A 16,102-nucleotide genomic window follows, 5' to 3' on the forward strand; every position below is an offset into this window, starting at 1 on the left:
GACATGGATGCTGATGATTCCTTGTTCTCAGTATGCATCTGTTCCCTATTTCCTTCTGAAAACAGAAGCAGTATCTATTTTTTATATTTGTCTAGGATCTCTATATCTGTTCAGCAAAATGAGTAGACAAATAGAGAACGTTTTAGTCTCCTTTGCGTCAATTCCCTTTTTCCCGTGCCATGTGGTCATCCAACAGGTCTGTTGCCTACTACTTCATTTCTGATTCTGTAGATGATCAGAACTTAAATAAGTTCAGTAGAATTCAAATGGATATAAATACCCCAAAGGTAGATGAGCTACTGAGCAGTAAGTGTATGACAAGAAATTCTTCTTGAAATGGGATATTCCACCACTATGAAATTAAGGATATTCAGTTTCTTTGTAATAGTGGGCTGTAACCAAGGACAGGACGTACAAACCAGCCAGGCACTGGCATGACCTAATGGGATAATTTAAAAGCATTACATTAAAGCTTCTTTTCATGCAGCTCTGCTTTTTGGAAAACAATTTCACATTAGTGAAATGATGGTTCACTGGTCATTTGCAAAGGACATTCCTGCTGAGGAGGAAAGACACCCTACTGCCAAGACGAGGAAGAGAAGTGGCTATGCCCTTCTTTGACTTTTTGATAGGCAATTGGATTATTAAAATAGCATTCATTTTCTGTGGATTGGTTATGTTTCATGTTCTAAAACATTGCAGTCTTAAAATTAGAATATTTTTAATTATTACACTTATAAACCAAGTCAAAGTCTACATAGATCAGCCAATTTCATTGGACTGGGCTGAGCAGAACTGTGCTTGAAAGGAACCACCACAAAGTATTTTGGGACAAAATATAATCGACTCAGGCTTTCCCTGCTTTCCAAATCCATAAGAAAAGTTTTTTTATGTGCACCCAGCACAGAGGATGTGCATTGTGTCAGAATCCAATTTTTAGAGTTTATTAGTCTCCTCTGTGTATCTATCCAGTACCTCCTAGTAGGAGAGCTCATACTGTAGAGTGGTGGCATTTGTAACCCTTTATTTTCTCTTCTCCATTGTCATAATTTTGTTGTTTCTTCTGTAGTCTGACAGCCACTACTCCAGCCATTCTAGCAGCAATACACTCTCCAGCAATGCCTCCAGTGCTCACAGTGATGAGAAATGGTATGACAGTGGAGAGCGCACGGAATCGGAGCTGAACAGCTACAACTACCTTCAAGGGACGTCAGCTGACAGCGGCATAGACACCACTTCCTACGGACCCAGCCATGGCAGCACCGCCTCCCTGGGGGCTGCGACATCGCCCCGGACAGGGCTGACCAAGGAGAAGGTGGCTCCGCTGTGGCACAGCTCCAGCGAAGTGGTCTCCATTGCAGACAGGACATTAGAAAAGGACAGCCACATGGACCGGAAAGCTGAGTCTTCACTCAGCCTGGATATTCACAGCAAAAGTCAGCCAGCCTCCAACCCTCTCACAAGAGAGAACAGTGCTTACAGTTTAAGTGATGCTGTCTCACACACAAGGTAATTTTCACCTCTTGTATGATTGCCCACCCCCCAATTTTCCCATTCTCACTCTCTAACCTATCAAAAGTGAGAAGTGGATGTTGAAGAGAGGGTGTTCTACTTAAGTTAATCAGTGTTTTGAAAGATTTCACTGTGCAGCATGCTTGAAAATTAAAACCACCTTTAGTCTTCACATCTGCTGCTGCTTATAGTACTAAAAATCTTTAAGAGCATCTTCTGTACTAAGCTGCTACTACTGAACTATCCATAAGACAGACATGTTTGATGTGTTCATGGGGTATCTTGTAACAACTGCAGTTCATGTGTGGATCAGGAAGGAGATCCGTCCACGTTATGAATGAACAGTTTAATAGTTGGTTTATTCTTAGTCTTACAAGTATTAATTTCAGATGTTTTGCATTTCTTCTCCCAGTCTTTGTGCTTGGAAATCTGCTCATAGTTGATATGATCAATAATGAGAGCAATTTGCCTGGGAGTGCTAGCATGTAGATCTTAATCTCATTCTGCTGCAAGATTGTGGCTATGGCAGGTTAAAGTCACCTTCCCTCTCTCCGTCAGTTTTGCCTCTTGTAAAATCAGCAATATCAAGTACGTGCGTAATGTGCTTAAACACCTCAAATGGAAGATACCCACTTTACAAGTTAATCAGTGCTGCTAGAAGCAGAAAATATTTTAGACCATTTTCCTAACCCATTTTCTAAGAAGTATTTAATGTGCTTTTAAAAAAATATCCCTACTCTGTCATACTAGCAACAAGAAAAAAAAACATAGGTCTTTCAGGGAGGATGTGGGATCATCATCATTTGTTGACCTTGTGGAGCTTGACTGTTGCATTTTTATTCTTAAGGCACCTCTGTTTTGAGTGTGTAGCAAAAATACCTGCAGACTGGAAGTCCAGACCAATTTCTGGTAATTGTCTTGAACAAAGCCACTGTGCAAGACTAGATGTTTGAGAACAGTTCGCTAAATCCTCATACAGAAGCTGCAAATAAGGGGTTGTCCTAGAGACTATATTGGTTTCCATGTACTTTGTCATGGTAATTCTGACTTAGTAATCCATTAATGGTGGTCCCACTCTGGTTTACTGACTCTCTTCATTGGCCATTTTTGGCACCAAAGCTTACGCTCAGTTGATAGAAATCCCACCCAGCTGTTTGAGACTGGTGTGTTTCCAGTAGCTGCATCTGCATGAAGGACTTGAGCAAGTCTGGAGAAAACACTCTTCAGAGGGACTTAGATTTCTGGCATGTTAGTGTGTTCCCCTTTCTTGAAGGTAAAAAGTCTATATGATGGTTGTCTGCAGTGTTACACCTTTTATTTTAAGATAAGCATGTTTTATGTGCATTTTTTAACATTCAGTAGAATTTACCACATGTCCTGCAGTACTTGTCTGAATGTAACTGGAAGTGACATCAAGTGTTGAGATTCTTACACAAAATGCTAATTGCAATAAAGTTAGTAGCATCATCATTTGGAAGGATTTTTCCGAAGCCACTTAGAGAATCCTGGAAAATTTATGTAAGTCTTTATGTAAGTCTTGGAAGCTTTATTGTGAAGCCTAATGGAATGGCACCTTTGTATATCTGAGGTTCTGATTTCTTCTTCAAGCACCAAATAGGGTTAGTTCCCTAGAAAAGCTGAGAAAATTCTATAGAAAGAAATACTTGCAGAGCAGGCACACCATGACAGCTCCCCTCTTCCATGAATAATACTTTGCAACGTGACTGTAAACTGGTGTCTAGGTTTTTGTCCCATTATTTATTATATTATAACATTGTGTCTCCAAACACAGTGTTTTCTCTAGTTGGTGTGGATTAATTGACATAATGAGTTGAGGTTTCTTTTGGCCAAGTTTAGTTTAAAACTGAGATGTTAATAATGCAGTTCTTCACAAAAAGGAGTAGTAGAAGCTTGTAGAACACGTGGGACATGATACTTGAGAAATGCAGAAATACTTGCACATACATCGTTTGTTGTGGCAGATTAAAAACAGATTGACTCACGTTCCTTCTTAATTACTTTTTATTTTTGAAGACTAGAGCATGTGTTTGATGCCTCACAATCAAACAAAGGCACAGTCTGGGATAAAAAGCTTTGATTTTGTTTCTTGTGGCATCCTCAGTTGGTGGTTGCACACTGAACAGCAGTGGAAGCCTAGGTCATCCAGCTGTTCGCTCCCAACTGCTTTCTCATTGCTTCCTCTCTGGAGGCACAAAAGCTTGGAGCTGAAGGCTGCTTAAAGTGGCACATCCAAAAGACAAGCACAGATTATGGAGAGTATTATGAAGATGCCTGCTTTAAGAAGGTGAAGGAGGGGAGATGAAAGAAAGATTCTGAACAGGCTACTTTTCATGAGAAATGAACAGCTTAATTGGTGTGTTTCTCTGTTGGTTTCTAAATTGCTATTCTTTGTTGCTTTTCACTTTTTTATCTTTTGCCTGTGGATGCCATAATGTCTGGAGTGTCTTTAAAATCAGGTTTCTGAGCAAGAAGAAAAGGAATATGGCCTTAAAAAGATCTCTGTGACAAAAGAAAAGAAAATAACTACAAATTAGAGTGTTTGTGTCTGTAGAAGACAAGAGTGATAATTACTGCTCAGATCATTTAATGGTGCATAAAAGAACTTGTACCTGAGAACTGGTGGCAAAATGTAAATTATAATGATTAACTTTTATAGCAGAGCTTCTGGCTGGGTTTTATTTTTCTTTTCCACCCCCATTCCCAAAGTCCTTCCTGATGATTGTGCAGATTTCTCATAGCATCCCAGGAGAACTGCATTATGTAGGCCAGTAATTATACGGAATCATTATAGCTGAATGTCATTAAATGAAGCAGTATGTGCTGATGGCATGAATTCCTTACCAAAAAAAATTAAACCAAACTTTCATTTCTACCTAAGCTATACAGTTTCTTATGGTCTTCTTACCAAAATTAAAAGGATAATCTTGACTATTTGTGATCAAGTACATTTTTCATTAATTCTGATTATTTTAAGGTACCTAAAATATTATTTATTGTAGAGTGCTTTTATGAATGGCTCATCTGAAATTCTTGCAGAGAGTCATGTAGTATTTGAATGTTTTCATAATTCAATTCTTGGTGTCTCAATAATTGAGGTGGGAGAGAGGGGACCAGTAGTGACCATCTCTGTGTCCTGAGAAAGAGGACTGAATCTCTTCCAGATAAAACTAAACTGGTCTAGGTATCTGTTGCAGTATGATAAATTCTCTGCATGTTTCCTGGTGTCAAATATTCTAATGACTTCCCATCACTACCATAGTGCACCAGCTCTGATTTAGTTTTTGTATAGTATAGCCAGAGCCTTTTGGTCTCCAAATATGCTCTTATTTAACAATTGTGTCTCTTTGCCTGTCAGTATCCTGTTGGCCTGCCTGTGTTTACTGGTAGGGTGAAAATCTTCAGTCATATCCACAGTTCTGTGCGTAGTCCTGAAGCAGAATGTCCTCCCAAAAATACTATATTGTAAAAACCACACCTCAAAATATGCAATGCTCCTTAAAGAAAACCATATTTTAAATTGTATGCTAATTTTACTAGCATTTACCAGGCTGCTCTTTGTGCCTATTATATCATGAATATTATAATAAATATTAAAATATTACATAAAATGTACAATGTGTATTTATAGTATGTTATAAATATTATACATACATTTGCATCTTATATAAATTTTATGTCAAGCATAATTAACATCAGTTGTTGCCCTCTTTCCCCAGTAACATTAAGGATCAACACTATTAGCCTGTCCAGGAGATGGATATTTATTTTTGCTGGTTTTTATTAACAAATAGTTTGTCATAACCAGCACTTCCTTGAGAAATACCTGATGGGTTGAAGAATTCTGAAATGCGGACAGAGATTCCTTTCTCCTTTTTCCCTACACTGAAGCACAAAGACTTTTCTACTTCTTGAGTGTATTTAGGAGGGGATAAAAATGGCAGTTTATGCTGTGGTAGTGATACCTTACAGATGGGCTGGTTTACTCAGCATGTGTAGGAGATTTTTTCAGTATTGGAAGAGACAAAGGGGGAATGAAGAAAAATTTACTGCCTATTCCCTTAGCTCTTAATTTTTTCTGCTTTCTTGCTATAAATGATGCTTGCTTATATCTGTTACAAATATGAAGGTTGCTCTGCAGCACCAAATATATGGGATTAATGGACAGGAAAATACCTTCCTGTGATTTCTCAGTCTGCTGTCTTTTGTAGAGGCCTTTCAAATGTAGAGATGGAAGGAAGGAAGAAATATAATTCTTTGATACAAAATCTGTATTACTGTATGCAAATGAAGAGGTGCATCTTGCCCCTGATGTGATGCCCCTGGGCTGCAGCAAGCAGTAGAAGGCTACAGTCCACCCAGGCTGTTATCAAGCCCACAGCACTTCAGTGCTGGGAATTGTGGTGTTTAACTTGAGCCACATGAAAATGAAACAGATTTCAGGGTGATTCTTTTGACTCCATCTGGTGTCAATGAAGAGACAGAAGAAACTCCAAAGCATTAATTCTCCCTGCATATCTGAGAGATCTAATTTAAGACAAGCAGAATCACCTCCTTGGGATATTTCTTCATTGACTACTACAGCAGGAGCCAGACAAGTGGCATAGATTAGGTAACTGACTGCTTAAGACTAAATGTAGGTGGTATTATTTTCCCAGGTGGCAACATAAATTTAACCTAAGTTCTTTTTTTGTTTCAGTAAGAGGGATAGACAAGAAAATGCATTGTTTTATTAAGTTATGAAAAGATTTATGAAGTATTTTCTGCTATGCAAAGAAAGAAGAGATTATTCAGTGACTTTATTTAGCCTTCCAGCTAATTTTTATTTCTCAGTCAGAAACTGTTCTTTACCATGGGGCCATCTGTTTGAAGTTCCTTCACTGCAGTGTTGGATCCAGGGATGAAAATGTGGATAAATTGTGTAGAGAGCTGGTAGAAAAGTGGTCTCCAGATATATAATGCTATTTCAGTATTAAAGCTGTGCACAATGATTGATTTCCTGTTATTGTGCTTATAGATGACTGACCTTTTAAGGTTGTTACAGTAAGTATTGTCTAAGGCCTAGCACTCCTGATAGGAAGCAAGTTCCATCAGATTTGAGCATCAGCATAACTAAAGAGTATCTTCCATTTAAAGCCCCTCTCCTTCTCCCAACAAGCTGCAGTTGGTCTTCCCAGCTCCATTTTCTCTCTTGGCAAATGGTGATATATGTTAGAGACCTGCTCTAACTTCTCAATTTGAGTGTTTTTTTTCCCTTGCAAATGCTAAATAAATGCTTTTCAGGTGAAATTCAGAAAGCCCTATTTTGAGAGAGGTATTGGTTTCTTCTTTAGTTTGTTTTGGGGTCTTAAAGATGTTTCTTGTTTCTTAAGTTCCTTCAAAATATGTTTTCTTCTATAGCCAGGAATTCCAGCAAGAATTTGGACTTCGGTTCTTTTTTGCTAATTCAACTAAAATCTCATGTATTACTTTTAAACTGCCTAATGACAATTTCCCATTTTGTGAAGGGTGGTTATATTATATCCTTAGAGGTTGCTTGCAAAATTTTTCCATTACTATGTGAGGTGTTTTAATGCAACATTGTTGGAAGGCCCTTAAGAAGAGCAAACTGGTTTTGCTACTCTATCTGCTGTTGATAAGAATAACATCTTGTGCCCAGAATTCTGCTCTGAAGTCAATGAAACAAGGCCTGTATGCACACATTTGAGGCAGTTTCTGTCTTTATGTTCTTCTCCTAGTACCATGAGCTCACGACACTCTACCAGCCCTGTTGTCTTCACCAGTGCCAGAAGCTCACCTAAAGAAGAACTTCGTTCTGCTACTTCTCCCCAGCTCGCACCTTCTTTTTCCTCCTCCTCTTCCTCCTCGTCAGGTCCTAGGACTTTCTACCCTCGCCAGGGTGCTACTAGCAAGTATCTGATTGGATGGAAAAAGCCAGAAGGGACAATAAACTCAGTGGGGTTTATGGATTCAAGAAAGTAAGACTTTTGTTTTCTCTTGTTTGATCATTTGCTTTTAATTGTAAAAGAAGCATTTTGATCTGTGACAGTTCTCTGTAGAGAAGAGCTCAAGACTGTTTAATACAATGCTTTATCTTCTGTGGAACTTAATCTCTAATCTAGTCTTCTTGGAGTATGGTTTAAGTATTTGATAGTTGGCTAATCTCATTCCCTGTTAACTTGTAAAAGTTGGAGTTTTTGTCATTTCTAGAAAGCTCTATGGATTTCAGTCCTATTAAAGCTTATCTTTTCTTGGGACTACTTAAAGGTGACTTATAATGCTATTTGAGCAAATACTAAAAATCCTCTTATTGTAGAGCCTGAGTTTTACTTAAACCTCTCATTCATGTAGTAGTACTGTGGATGTTGTGCATTAACTCTGACATTCCACATTGCCTTGTTAAAATTGCTGCCAATATCCAGTCTAACTGGCTTAAAGCAAGCCAAGATATCTCAGCTTTACAATATGCAAGCATCTCTTTTTGAAGAGAAATTGAGAAACAGCTTACTAGTGAAAATATTGTTATATTGTATGACTCAAAAAGCAAGTAGTTCAGAAAGCCCATTTCAAAGTAATTTATTCAAACCTTCTTGACTGTTACTGGGTCAGGCACAGTATCCCTAGATGATACCAATAACTGGCTGTCAAAAGGAAATGGTGAAACTTTGTGATAACTACATTATTAAAAGCCAGTTGAAATATTAAAGAAACGTGGTGATTTGCTGCTTTTCAGCTTACTGAAGACACGTGTTTTTAGCTTTGTTTAGAATACATGTTATTTTAATGGATTCAGTCCCTTATTGGGAAAATGTATTACATTAACCTTTCAATTATTTTATTGTATTGCTAGTTGATGTTTTTAAGCAAGCTTAGTGCTTCCACAGGTATCCACTAAGGTGAGTCTCTGCTATGGTAGTGAAACTTCTTACGTCCTTTCTGCCCTCTACTTAGTTCTTTTCTTTTAAAAACTTGAGGGTGCTATAATTCTTGTTTCATTCATACCTCCTGCCCCAGGGCTTTGAGACCTGAATGTGTCTGTTCCATTTCGTTTAAGACGCCACCAGAGTGATGGCAATGAAATGGCCCACCCTCGGCTGCGGGCGTCGGCAAGAGACCTGCGGGCGTCCCCGAAACGAGCATCCAAGTCCACTGTTGAAGAAGAGCTGAAGAAATTGATAGATCTTGATAGCCCAACACCTGAATCCCAGAAGAATTTTAAGGTATGTTAGAGAGATAGGATCTTTTCTATTCTCGCCCATAACAGGAAAATAAAACACGAGGCATTCCCTGAATTCTCATCATGGACAGGAAATAATCTCTTTGTAACTGATTACTGGAGAACCGATTTGGTGAAGTGTTTCATTGTTACGGTCTCTGCAATATTATTACAACTCTGTGTGCAGATTTAAAAAGACAAATATGCCAAATTGCAAAGAACATTTAGTACTGCTGGGTTATAGAAAGTCCTGTAGTGTTGTCTTACATATTTTAACTGTTCTTCTCTGATTGCATCACTAGAGAGTGACTTACTGACAGTACTGAAACTCCTTGCAAAAAGCACCCTTTTATACCTGACTGATCCTGTTACCAAAAATGATCCCTAAATTTAAGCTGGTATTTTTGCAGAACAAGTAGAAACATTTCCTGATGTGTTTCAAAATACGTTGAATAACATGTAAGTGCATTAGAATCCATAATCTGGAAGAGAATGTCTTGATTTCTAGTCTTCATGTACAGCCAATGCTTGTCATCCAGAGCCCAAATTGTTTCCACAGCAACCATGCAGAAGAGAGAGCTGTAACTTCATTTTTTGCTAGTAAAAACCTGAAGTGGCTTGTTAAAGCTTGTAAGTGTGGCTTCCATGCACAGATTATTTAAGATGTTGCTTTTGAGGCCAGAGATAAAAAAACTTTGTTATTGGCACGATAGCTTTTTCTTAGGTTTGTGGTAGTTCTGAGGGGAACTGAGACATGGATGATGCAAACACCTCCTGTTGGTTGTTTTGAGCAAGAGAATTGTTCTCATTCCAAGATATCTTCCCAAGTTTGCTAGTTTTCTGCTGTGGGGTTAGTGAATCTTGATCTTTATTTCCTGGTTGCACTTTTGATAAATTTCAGCAAGTTAAAAGCATTCTGTCACACCAATAAATTGCATCTTAAAAGTAAAATGGCACTTTAAAAGTAACTTAATTCTGCCCACTGTATGACTTTGATTTCATCTTACAGAAGTAGTCTTACAACATAAAAATTTTGGACCAAATTTCAACCAAACTGTAAAGAAATGTTATTTCTTAGAGACAGCTATGTTGCTACAGGGTTCATGAAAATCAGTCTCTGTTGGTTGGAATGGTCATGATAGCAGCTCTCTGGCACTGGCCTGAGAGTGCAAAACTCCTGCCTACCCCAGCATTGCTTTCTCCTGTGTGGAGCATAGAGGAAGCTGGGCTGATGGTGGGGGTAAGACACAAGCTATCTTATTCATGAGAGTGCTTTTGATTCAAATACTTCTGAAGACCCCCAGCAGTGCTGGATGTTCCTTGTTGTTCAGTAACAGGAGACTTCTAATTAGTTGGCATTTGCTGGTGCTGGGCCTGCAGGAAGGCAGCCAACCCTGTGCAATGGGAGAACTCTGGTTTGTGCAGCATTCAGGCTCTTTCTGTATCCATTTCTCTGCTACATATCAGCTCTAGAGTCAGCAAGGGCTGCCTGAGATTTCCACTTCAGGAGAAGTTTGAAGGGTGTTTAAAAGTTAATATGTGAGATAGGCTAAAAAAATCTATGTATGTTACCTAGCTATAACCTCATTAAAAGCCAATTCCTTCAGTTCTTTTTTCTGTCTACTCTAAAAAATGCTATGTAAACCCTTGGTTTCTTACTTTAAAAAAGGTTTTAAAAATTATTTTAAAAGTTTCTTTATTGATTATTTTTTCTCATTTCTTTTTATTTGTGTTTATGAATGTATAGTCACACACTCTGTCCTGTCAGTCTCCCTTTCCCAGCACTCCTACCACAAGGCGTGCCTTGCAAAGGACTTTGTCAGATGAGAGTATTTACAGTGGTCAAAGGGACCACTTCTTCACCTCACGGGCCTCGCTCTTGGACCAAGCCATGCCAAATGATGTTCTGTTCACCAGCACCTACCCTTCTCTCCCAAAGTCGCTGCCCTTACGGAGACCATCCTATACTTTGGGAATGAAATCACTGCATGGTAAGTGGATTTCCTATTTTTCCACTTGCAGAGGAATCCTTTGTGAATCATCCTGGGGGAGAATGTTTGTTACAGCAATTGGTTAGTTCCATCTTGATTTTGCTCAGATGAGGAGAGTCCAGTCACATGACTGAAAATGTAAAAAAGGACAGGAATATAATTTTTCCCCTCACTTCAGTGGGTGTAAGATGGCATAACTGGTCATGCATTTGCCTTGTAGAGAGAGCACAGAAACTTGCCTCACTGGCTACAAGTTTGTCATTTCTTCCAAGAGTCACCTAGATCAGTTGGACCAATGGACAAACAATGTATGCCTGGTTATCCACCAGAGAGAACTTCAGGTGTCAGTTCGTTCTTGTGGGATTACGGGAACAAAATATGATTAGGAAAATGATACAGAAGTGGGTAAATACTAGTGGACATTTAGAGAAACAGCTACACCAGATACAGCTTTTATTGTGCCAACTGTTCAACTGGTTTTAAATTCATTCCCTTACCCTATTTATTTTTCAGCACTTGAATTACTTATTTTAGTCACACAGTTAACCAGAAAAAGTTATTTGTAAAGTGCTGTCAAGAAGACACTCAGCTTTTCCCCATTAGTTTACGGAAAAGTCTCAGTATGATTATTTGATGAGTTGTGTGTTGCTGCACGTGAGTGTCACAGTGAAAAATGGGATTTTCACAGGTTTCCACTGTAATTCATAACTGAGTGTATTTTCCAGAAACAGAGGTAGATCTCAGGGTAGGATTCTGCAATGTTTTCTGAAGAAGTACATATCTGCTCTGATTTATTAATGTTTTAACATGTTTCAAGAGGAAAATGCAAGGCTATCAATAGATTCAACTCGCTATAGTGGGCTCTAAGCACAGTCTGTATTTAGCTACACAGGATACATTTGACAGTGAAGGCTGATGAAGAAATCTATTTAAAATTCTTTTCACCTGACTGTGATCACCAGGCATCAGTTTGCAGTGTTGAACCTGGCATTTTCCTGAGCTGTTGTGTCTGTATAATGTGTTTCTTGCATAAGAGTTAGGAAACTGAGCTCTTTTCATTTCTATTTTTTATATGCACTAAAATAACTTTGTAGACTTGGTTATGCTTGGAGGATTTCGTTTCTGAGGCCTTGGGGTCAGAAGATTAATGATGCCACCAGAGAACAAGTGGAAAGCAGCACTTTGTCTTTTTTCATTTCAATGCGGTATTTTCCAAAATGAAAACTACAAAACCTTCTTTTGTTATCATGGTCTCTTCCACCCTAAACTGATAAGTCCTCCTAGCACATAACCTTTCTCCCTTTGTAAACAAAACAAGATTTTCCATTTTCTATAAAACGTAGGAGCTGCATGATAAAAGGACCAGCTATTTGATTGGCACACAAATTGTCTTCCCACACACACTTTGCTGAGAAAAGGATTAAGTAAGCTAGATATTTAGTACCACAAGTATTCGTTGGCTTCCAGTTATTCAAAATTCTTTAAATTCAAAGATTCCAGAGCACATCCATTTTTTTAGAGGAAAAAAGTTAGCTAAAAATGCTTGTATTTACTCATCTGCCTTAACAATCCAATTCACATTTTTAAAACAGGTAGCTTTTCAAATAGTTAGGTTTTCATCTAATTGCATGAATCTTTTCATTAACTGGAAATATTTTCATGTTAACCTCCAAAATAACTCTTTCAAGAGCTAAGACAAGAATCCTCAGTGTTTATAATATTGAACCAAGATTACATTTACAAAATGTAAATACACACAGACACAAAAAAAATCAGTATTCCTGAGCACAGAAGTGAACGCAGTGTAGCTTTTCTGGTCTCTGTTTCCCACGCAGCAGTATGATTTAGCTGAAGTTCTTTTGAATTATTTTAGTTATTGAAGTTACATAGTTATTAGACTATGAAAAAAAAGAAAAAAAGAAAAGCAGGGGAGGAGGGGCAATAAACAACACAACTCAGGCATTTTGGGATTGTATCCTGCCTGTCACACTGTCTTTCTGTTCTGTATGATCCAAGCAGATCCTTTTCTATAATCTTCTCAGCAGCTTCCTCCCAAGTGCCCAGTCCATCTTCTCCCCCCTACCTCTCTCTCTTCTAATGCTGCCTACAAGTTTTCAAAACTACTTTACATCCTGACAGAGAGGATGAAAAAGGAAGTTGCTGCTTCTGAGCTCACACATGTGACCAGACATTGCACATTTTTTGATTGTCCAGCCAATAAACTGAAATAAAGTAGATAATTCTTGGTTGACAGTTTGGTCTTGCCCTAATTAGTGGTGAAAATTTGTTTCACTTTTGTTGTTTTAATTTGCACAAAAATTACAGGTATTTTGAATACTTCTTTCAAGCTTGCCAATGTTGGTTTTTTCCATAGGGAGCCATGCAACAGCTTACAGGTGGGTGTGGCTATTTTTTAGTAAAGATCTGGAGGTTTTGCTGAACTGCTGAGAGATGTGCAATGCTCTGGAAGTAATTTTAAGGGTTTTCTTGTTCTGATTAATCTTGGTAGGCTTAATTCAGCTCCCATTGATTTACAAGATTGTAAAGAGGAAGGGAAAAACCTCAGAGTTTTGGGTTGATTTTTGGGTTTTTTGGTGTTTTTTGAGGCACTCAGCTGAAAAGATTAAGGCAAATTAGGAAGCAGCTGAATGTGCTGGCTTTAGAAAACTGCTTTGTGAAGGGCTGTATCTGGTGAACTGCAGTTGATCAAACATTCTTCTGAATTTTGGTTGATTTTGAAAAGTGCAGTGCCAGAAAAATTAAGAATAGGGTATGCAATATATAAAGAAAGGAATTTTATGGAGTTTATAATCTATTCTGCATTGTTCCAGGAGAGTTTTCTGCTTCAGACAGCTCCCTCACAGATATCCAGGAGCAAAGACGGCAGCCCATGCCAGATCCTGGTCTTATGCCATTGCCTGATTCTGCCTCTGATCTGGACTGGTCAAACTTGGTAGATGCTGCCAAAGCTTTTGAAGGTAAGTTTTCGGAATGCAGCACTTGGGAAGCTGGTCTTTGTGCACACTTCTTTAAGGACTGTGGGTTTTGTGGTTGTTTGGGTTTATTTTAATACTGACTTTTGGTTTTTTTGTTCTTAATTTTCTACTTAATCTGAATCTTAAGCTCATTTAAAATACCTACTCCAGTGTTAAGAGCCTGAAACTTCATATGTAATACTCAGATACCACTTCTTCATACTGAAAATCCTCGGTGGTATGGTTTGGCCAAATCTTTGTGAAACTGGTCACTTTTCATTTCACATAAAACAGTTGCAGGCAGTTGGTCTGCGAAAGGCACAAAAGTGCAAAAATAGTCATATAGTAGGGGAAAAGCACACTAAAGATCGCTTGCTTACTGCACTAGTGAGAAGTAAATCTAGTGCAGCTGAAGTTTGCTACAAGATAATTTTGGAAATACCCCCTGTTAATAAATACATTTTCATTGCCTCTGCATACCCCGAAGATGTAGATTTGCATGTAAGGGTTTTTTCATCCTATGGCATTTTCCATCTCCATGACACTTGGTAAACTTAAGAGAACTGTAAACTGTCTAGATACATTTGAACTTAAAATTAAAACTTAAAATGCAGTTTAGACAAAAGAGAATTTATGTTACTAGAATCCAATGGAAATGTCTTCTGGTGTGTGAAACAGAAGTGCTCATTCCTAATGTGTGCATAAATGCTGTGTTGTAGCAGGCAGAGGCCCCTCAAGGCCTCCCTGGCAGTCACTCACCTAAGATAAGAAATGCAGAGTCACGGTGAGTGGACCAAAGCAGCCCCTCTTCTGCCCTCGGACCCTTGTTATCTCTCTGTAAGGCTATAGGTCGTATTCTCCTCAAGCCTGGCCATTGGACAATTTCCAACACCCCAGTATCCTATATAAACCCCCATCTCTGCCCAGTTTGGCAGAAGAGCTGTCCCTGGAAACCTTTGCAGGAGCTGCCAATAAAAGACACCACTGCAGAACTCCATACAGACTCCTCTCTCTCAGTCGCTGCGTCTGCCGAGGCACTTGTGAGCACAGAGCGAAATCACTTATGAGCTGAATTCACCAGAGCTGAAATCACTCCAGAGTTGCTCGCTAAGTTGCCTGTGGGTGGAAGCTAGCCCAAGGGCCCAGACAGGCTGAGCCTATCAGCACAGCACTATCCGGGACACCACGGCTGCCCGGGGGACCAGACAGACCCCTGGGACCCCAGGCCGCATCACTGTCCCACCTTCCTGGAAGTATTTTTTCACTGATCTTGAATCTTTTAGACCTTATTCAGCATGGCCGGAGAAGTCTGTGAAGTCATCTAAATTCTTGGCTGTTCTCTGGTAGTAGCCTTAGATATCATTAGGACAGTGGGTGTCTCTGAGTGTTCAAGATGTACTCATGTCCTCTGCTCTGTTGCCACAGAAGTTGTAGGAGCAGCTTGGCTTATATTTCTGCTGTGCAGTTTTGGGAAGAGTATTCAATGTAAGACATGGACTTCAAGAAGAGATGAATTTGTAGTTATGTTTTTTTCATCACCACATATGGGTGAAACTCAGGTTTTAACACATTTCCTTGTAGTTGGCAGTTTCTCTTTAAAGGATCCCCTGGTTTTTGGTGAGATTTGTTTGACTGTCCTCATTAACCTGAATCCCTCACTTGATAGGCCCCAGACTCACTTGTGTTTCTCTTCAGAAGTGTGAACACAGTCACTGTGGTCAAGATAACAAACTGACAACTCAGATGAAGAAAAGCTGGAGTAATGTGTTAGCTGGCAGCTTCATCTCACTGCTATAAAAATACATTCAAATTTGATTTGGAGAGGGATCTCAGTATAATTCCATTGGTGTTTGATTGTCTGGTCTCAGTATAATCCCAGTCTCTAGTCTCTGACAAGTGCCAGTAGGGATTGACACATACCAAGGAGTCTAAATTCTGATTTGTGATCCTGAACACCACCTCTACACCACTGATGGTGTCCTCAGCACAAGCCCCTGAAGTTACAAATTGTGGTATCTGTACAGCTGAAAGAAAAACTGCCTGGATCCCTGAGCTACACCAACCTGTACTATAAAAATTTGCCAAACAGAAAAAGACAATACTTATCTGTTTCCAGTGAAAGCGCAACAGCTGCTGAGGTTAATTTATTAAGCTAAAGTCTTTATATTGCAGTTTGTCACACCACGTGATGGTGTTTTAGAGATGTATAAGAACATTTGAACAGTTACAGGACAAGAAATACACACACAAGGCAGGAAAGAGGTTTAATGTTTCAATCTGAAAACATTTTATAAGACATAAGGAAAAAATTTCATGTTCTGAAAAATGACATTGGTCAAATTGCACACAGTGAGCTTTTCTTTCCTCAGTATAAAGGCATTCTTTATAGA

At 38.9% G+C, this 16,102-nt stretch overlaps 1 protein-coding gene across 4 annotated transcripts in view; it reads left to right on the forward strand.

The window, feature by feature from the left end:
• Positions 1-16,102, forward strand: part of SIPA1L1 (signal induced proliferation associated 1 like 1) — a 175,460-nt gene that overhangs the window by 155,511 nt on the left and 3,847 nt on the right. For 3 of the 4 annotated variants that reach the window (XM_068193293.1, XM_068193294.1, XM_068193295.1), the window contains 5 exons: positions 1,070-1,509; positions 7,269-7,508; positions 8,585-8,750; positions 10,494-10,737; positions 13,569-13,715. In XM_068193293.1, coding sequence (XP_068049394.1) covers positions 1,070-1,509; positions 7,269-7,508; positions 8,585-8,750; positions 10,494-10,737; positions 13,569-13,715 — 1,237 coding nt within the window. The remainder of the gene's footprint in view (positions 1-1,069; positions 1,510-7,268; positions 7,509-8,584; positions 8,751-10,493; positions 10,738-13,568; positions 13,716-16,102) is intronic. The other variant, XM_068193296.1, reaches the window with a different exon arrangement.

The sequence above is a fragment of the Anomalospiza imberbis genome, chromosome 6 (genome assembly GCF_031753505.1).
Source record: "Anomalospiza imberbis isolate Cuckoo-Finch-1a 21T00152 chromosome 6, ASM3175350v1, whole genome shotgun sequence".
Classification (NCBI taxonomy): Eukaryota; Metazoa; Chordata; class Aves; order Passeriformes; family Viduidae; genus Anomalospiza; species Anomalospiza imberbis.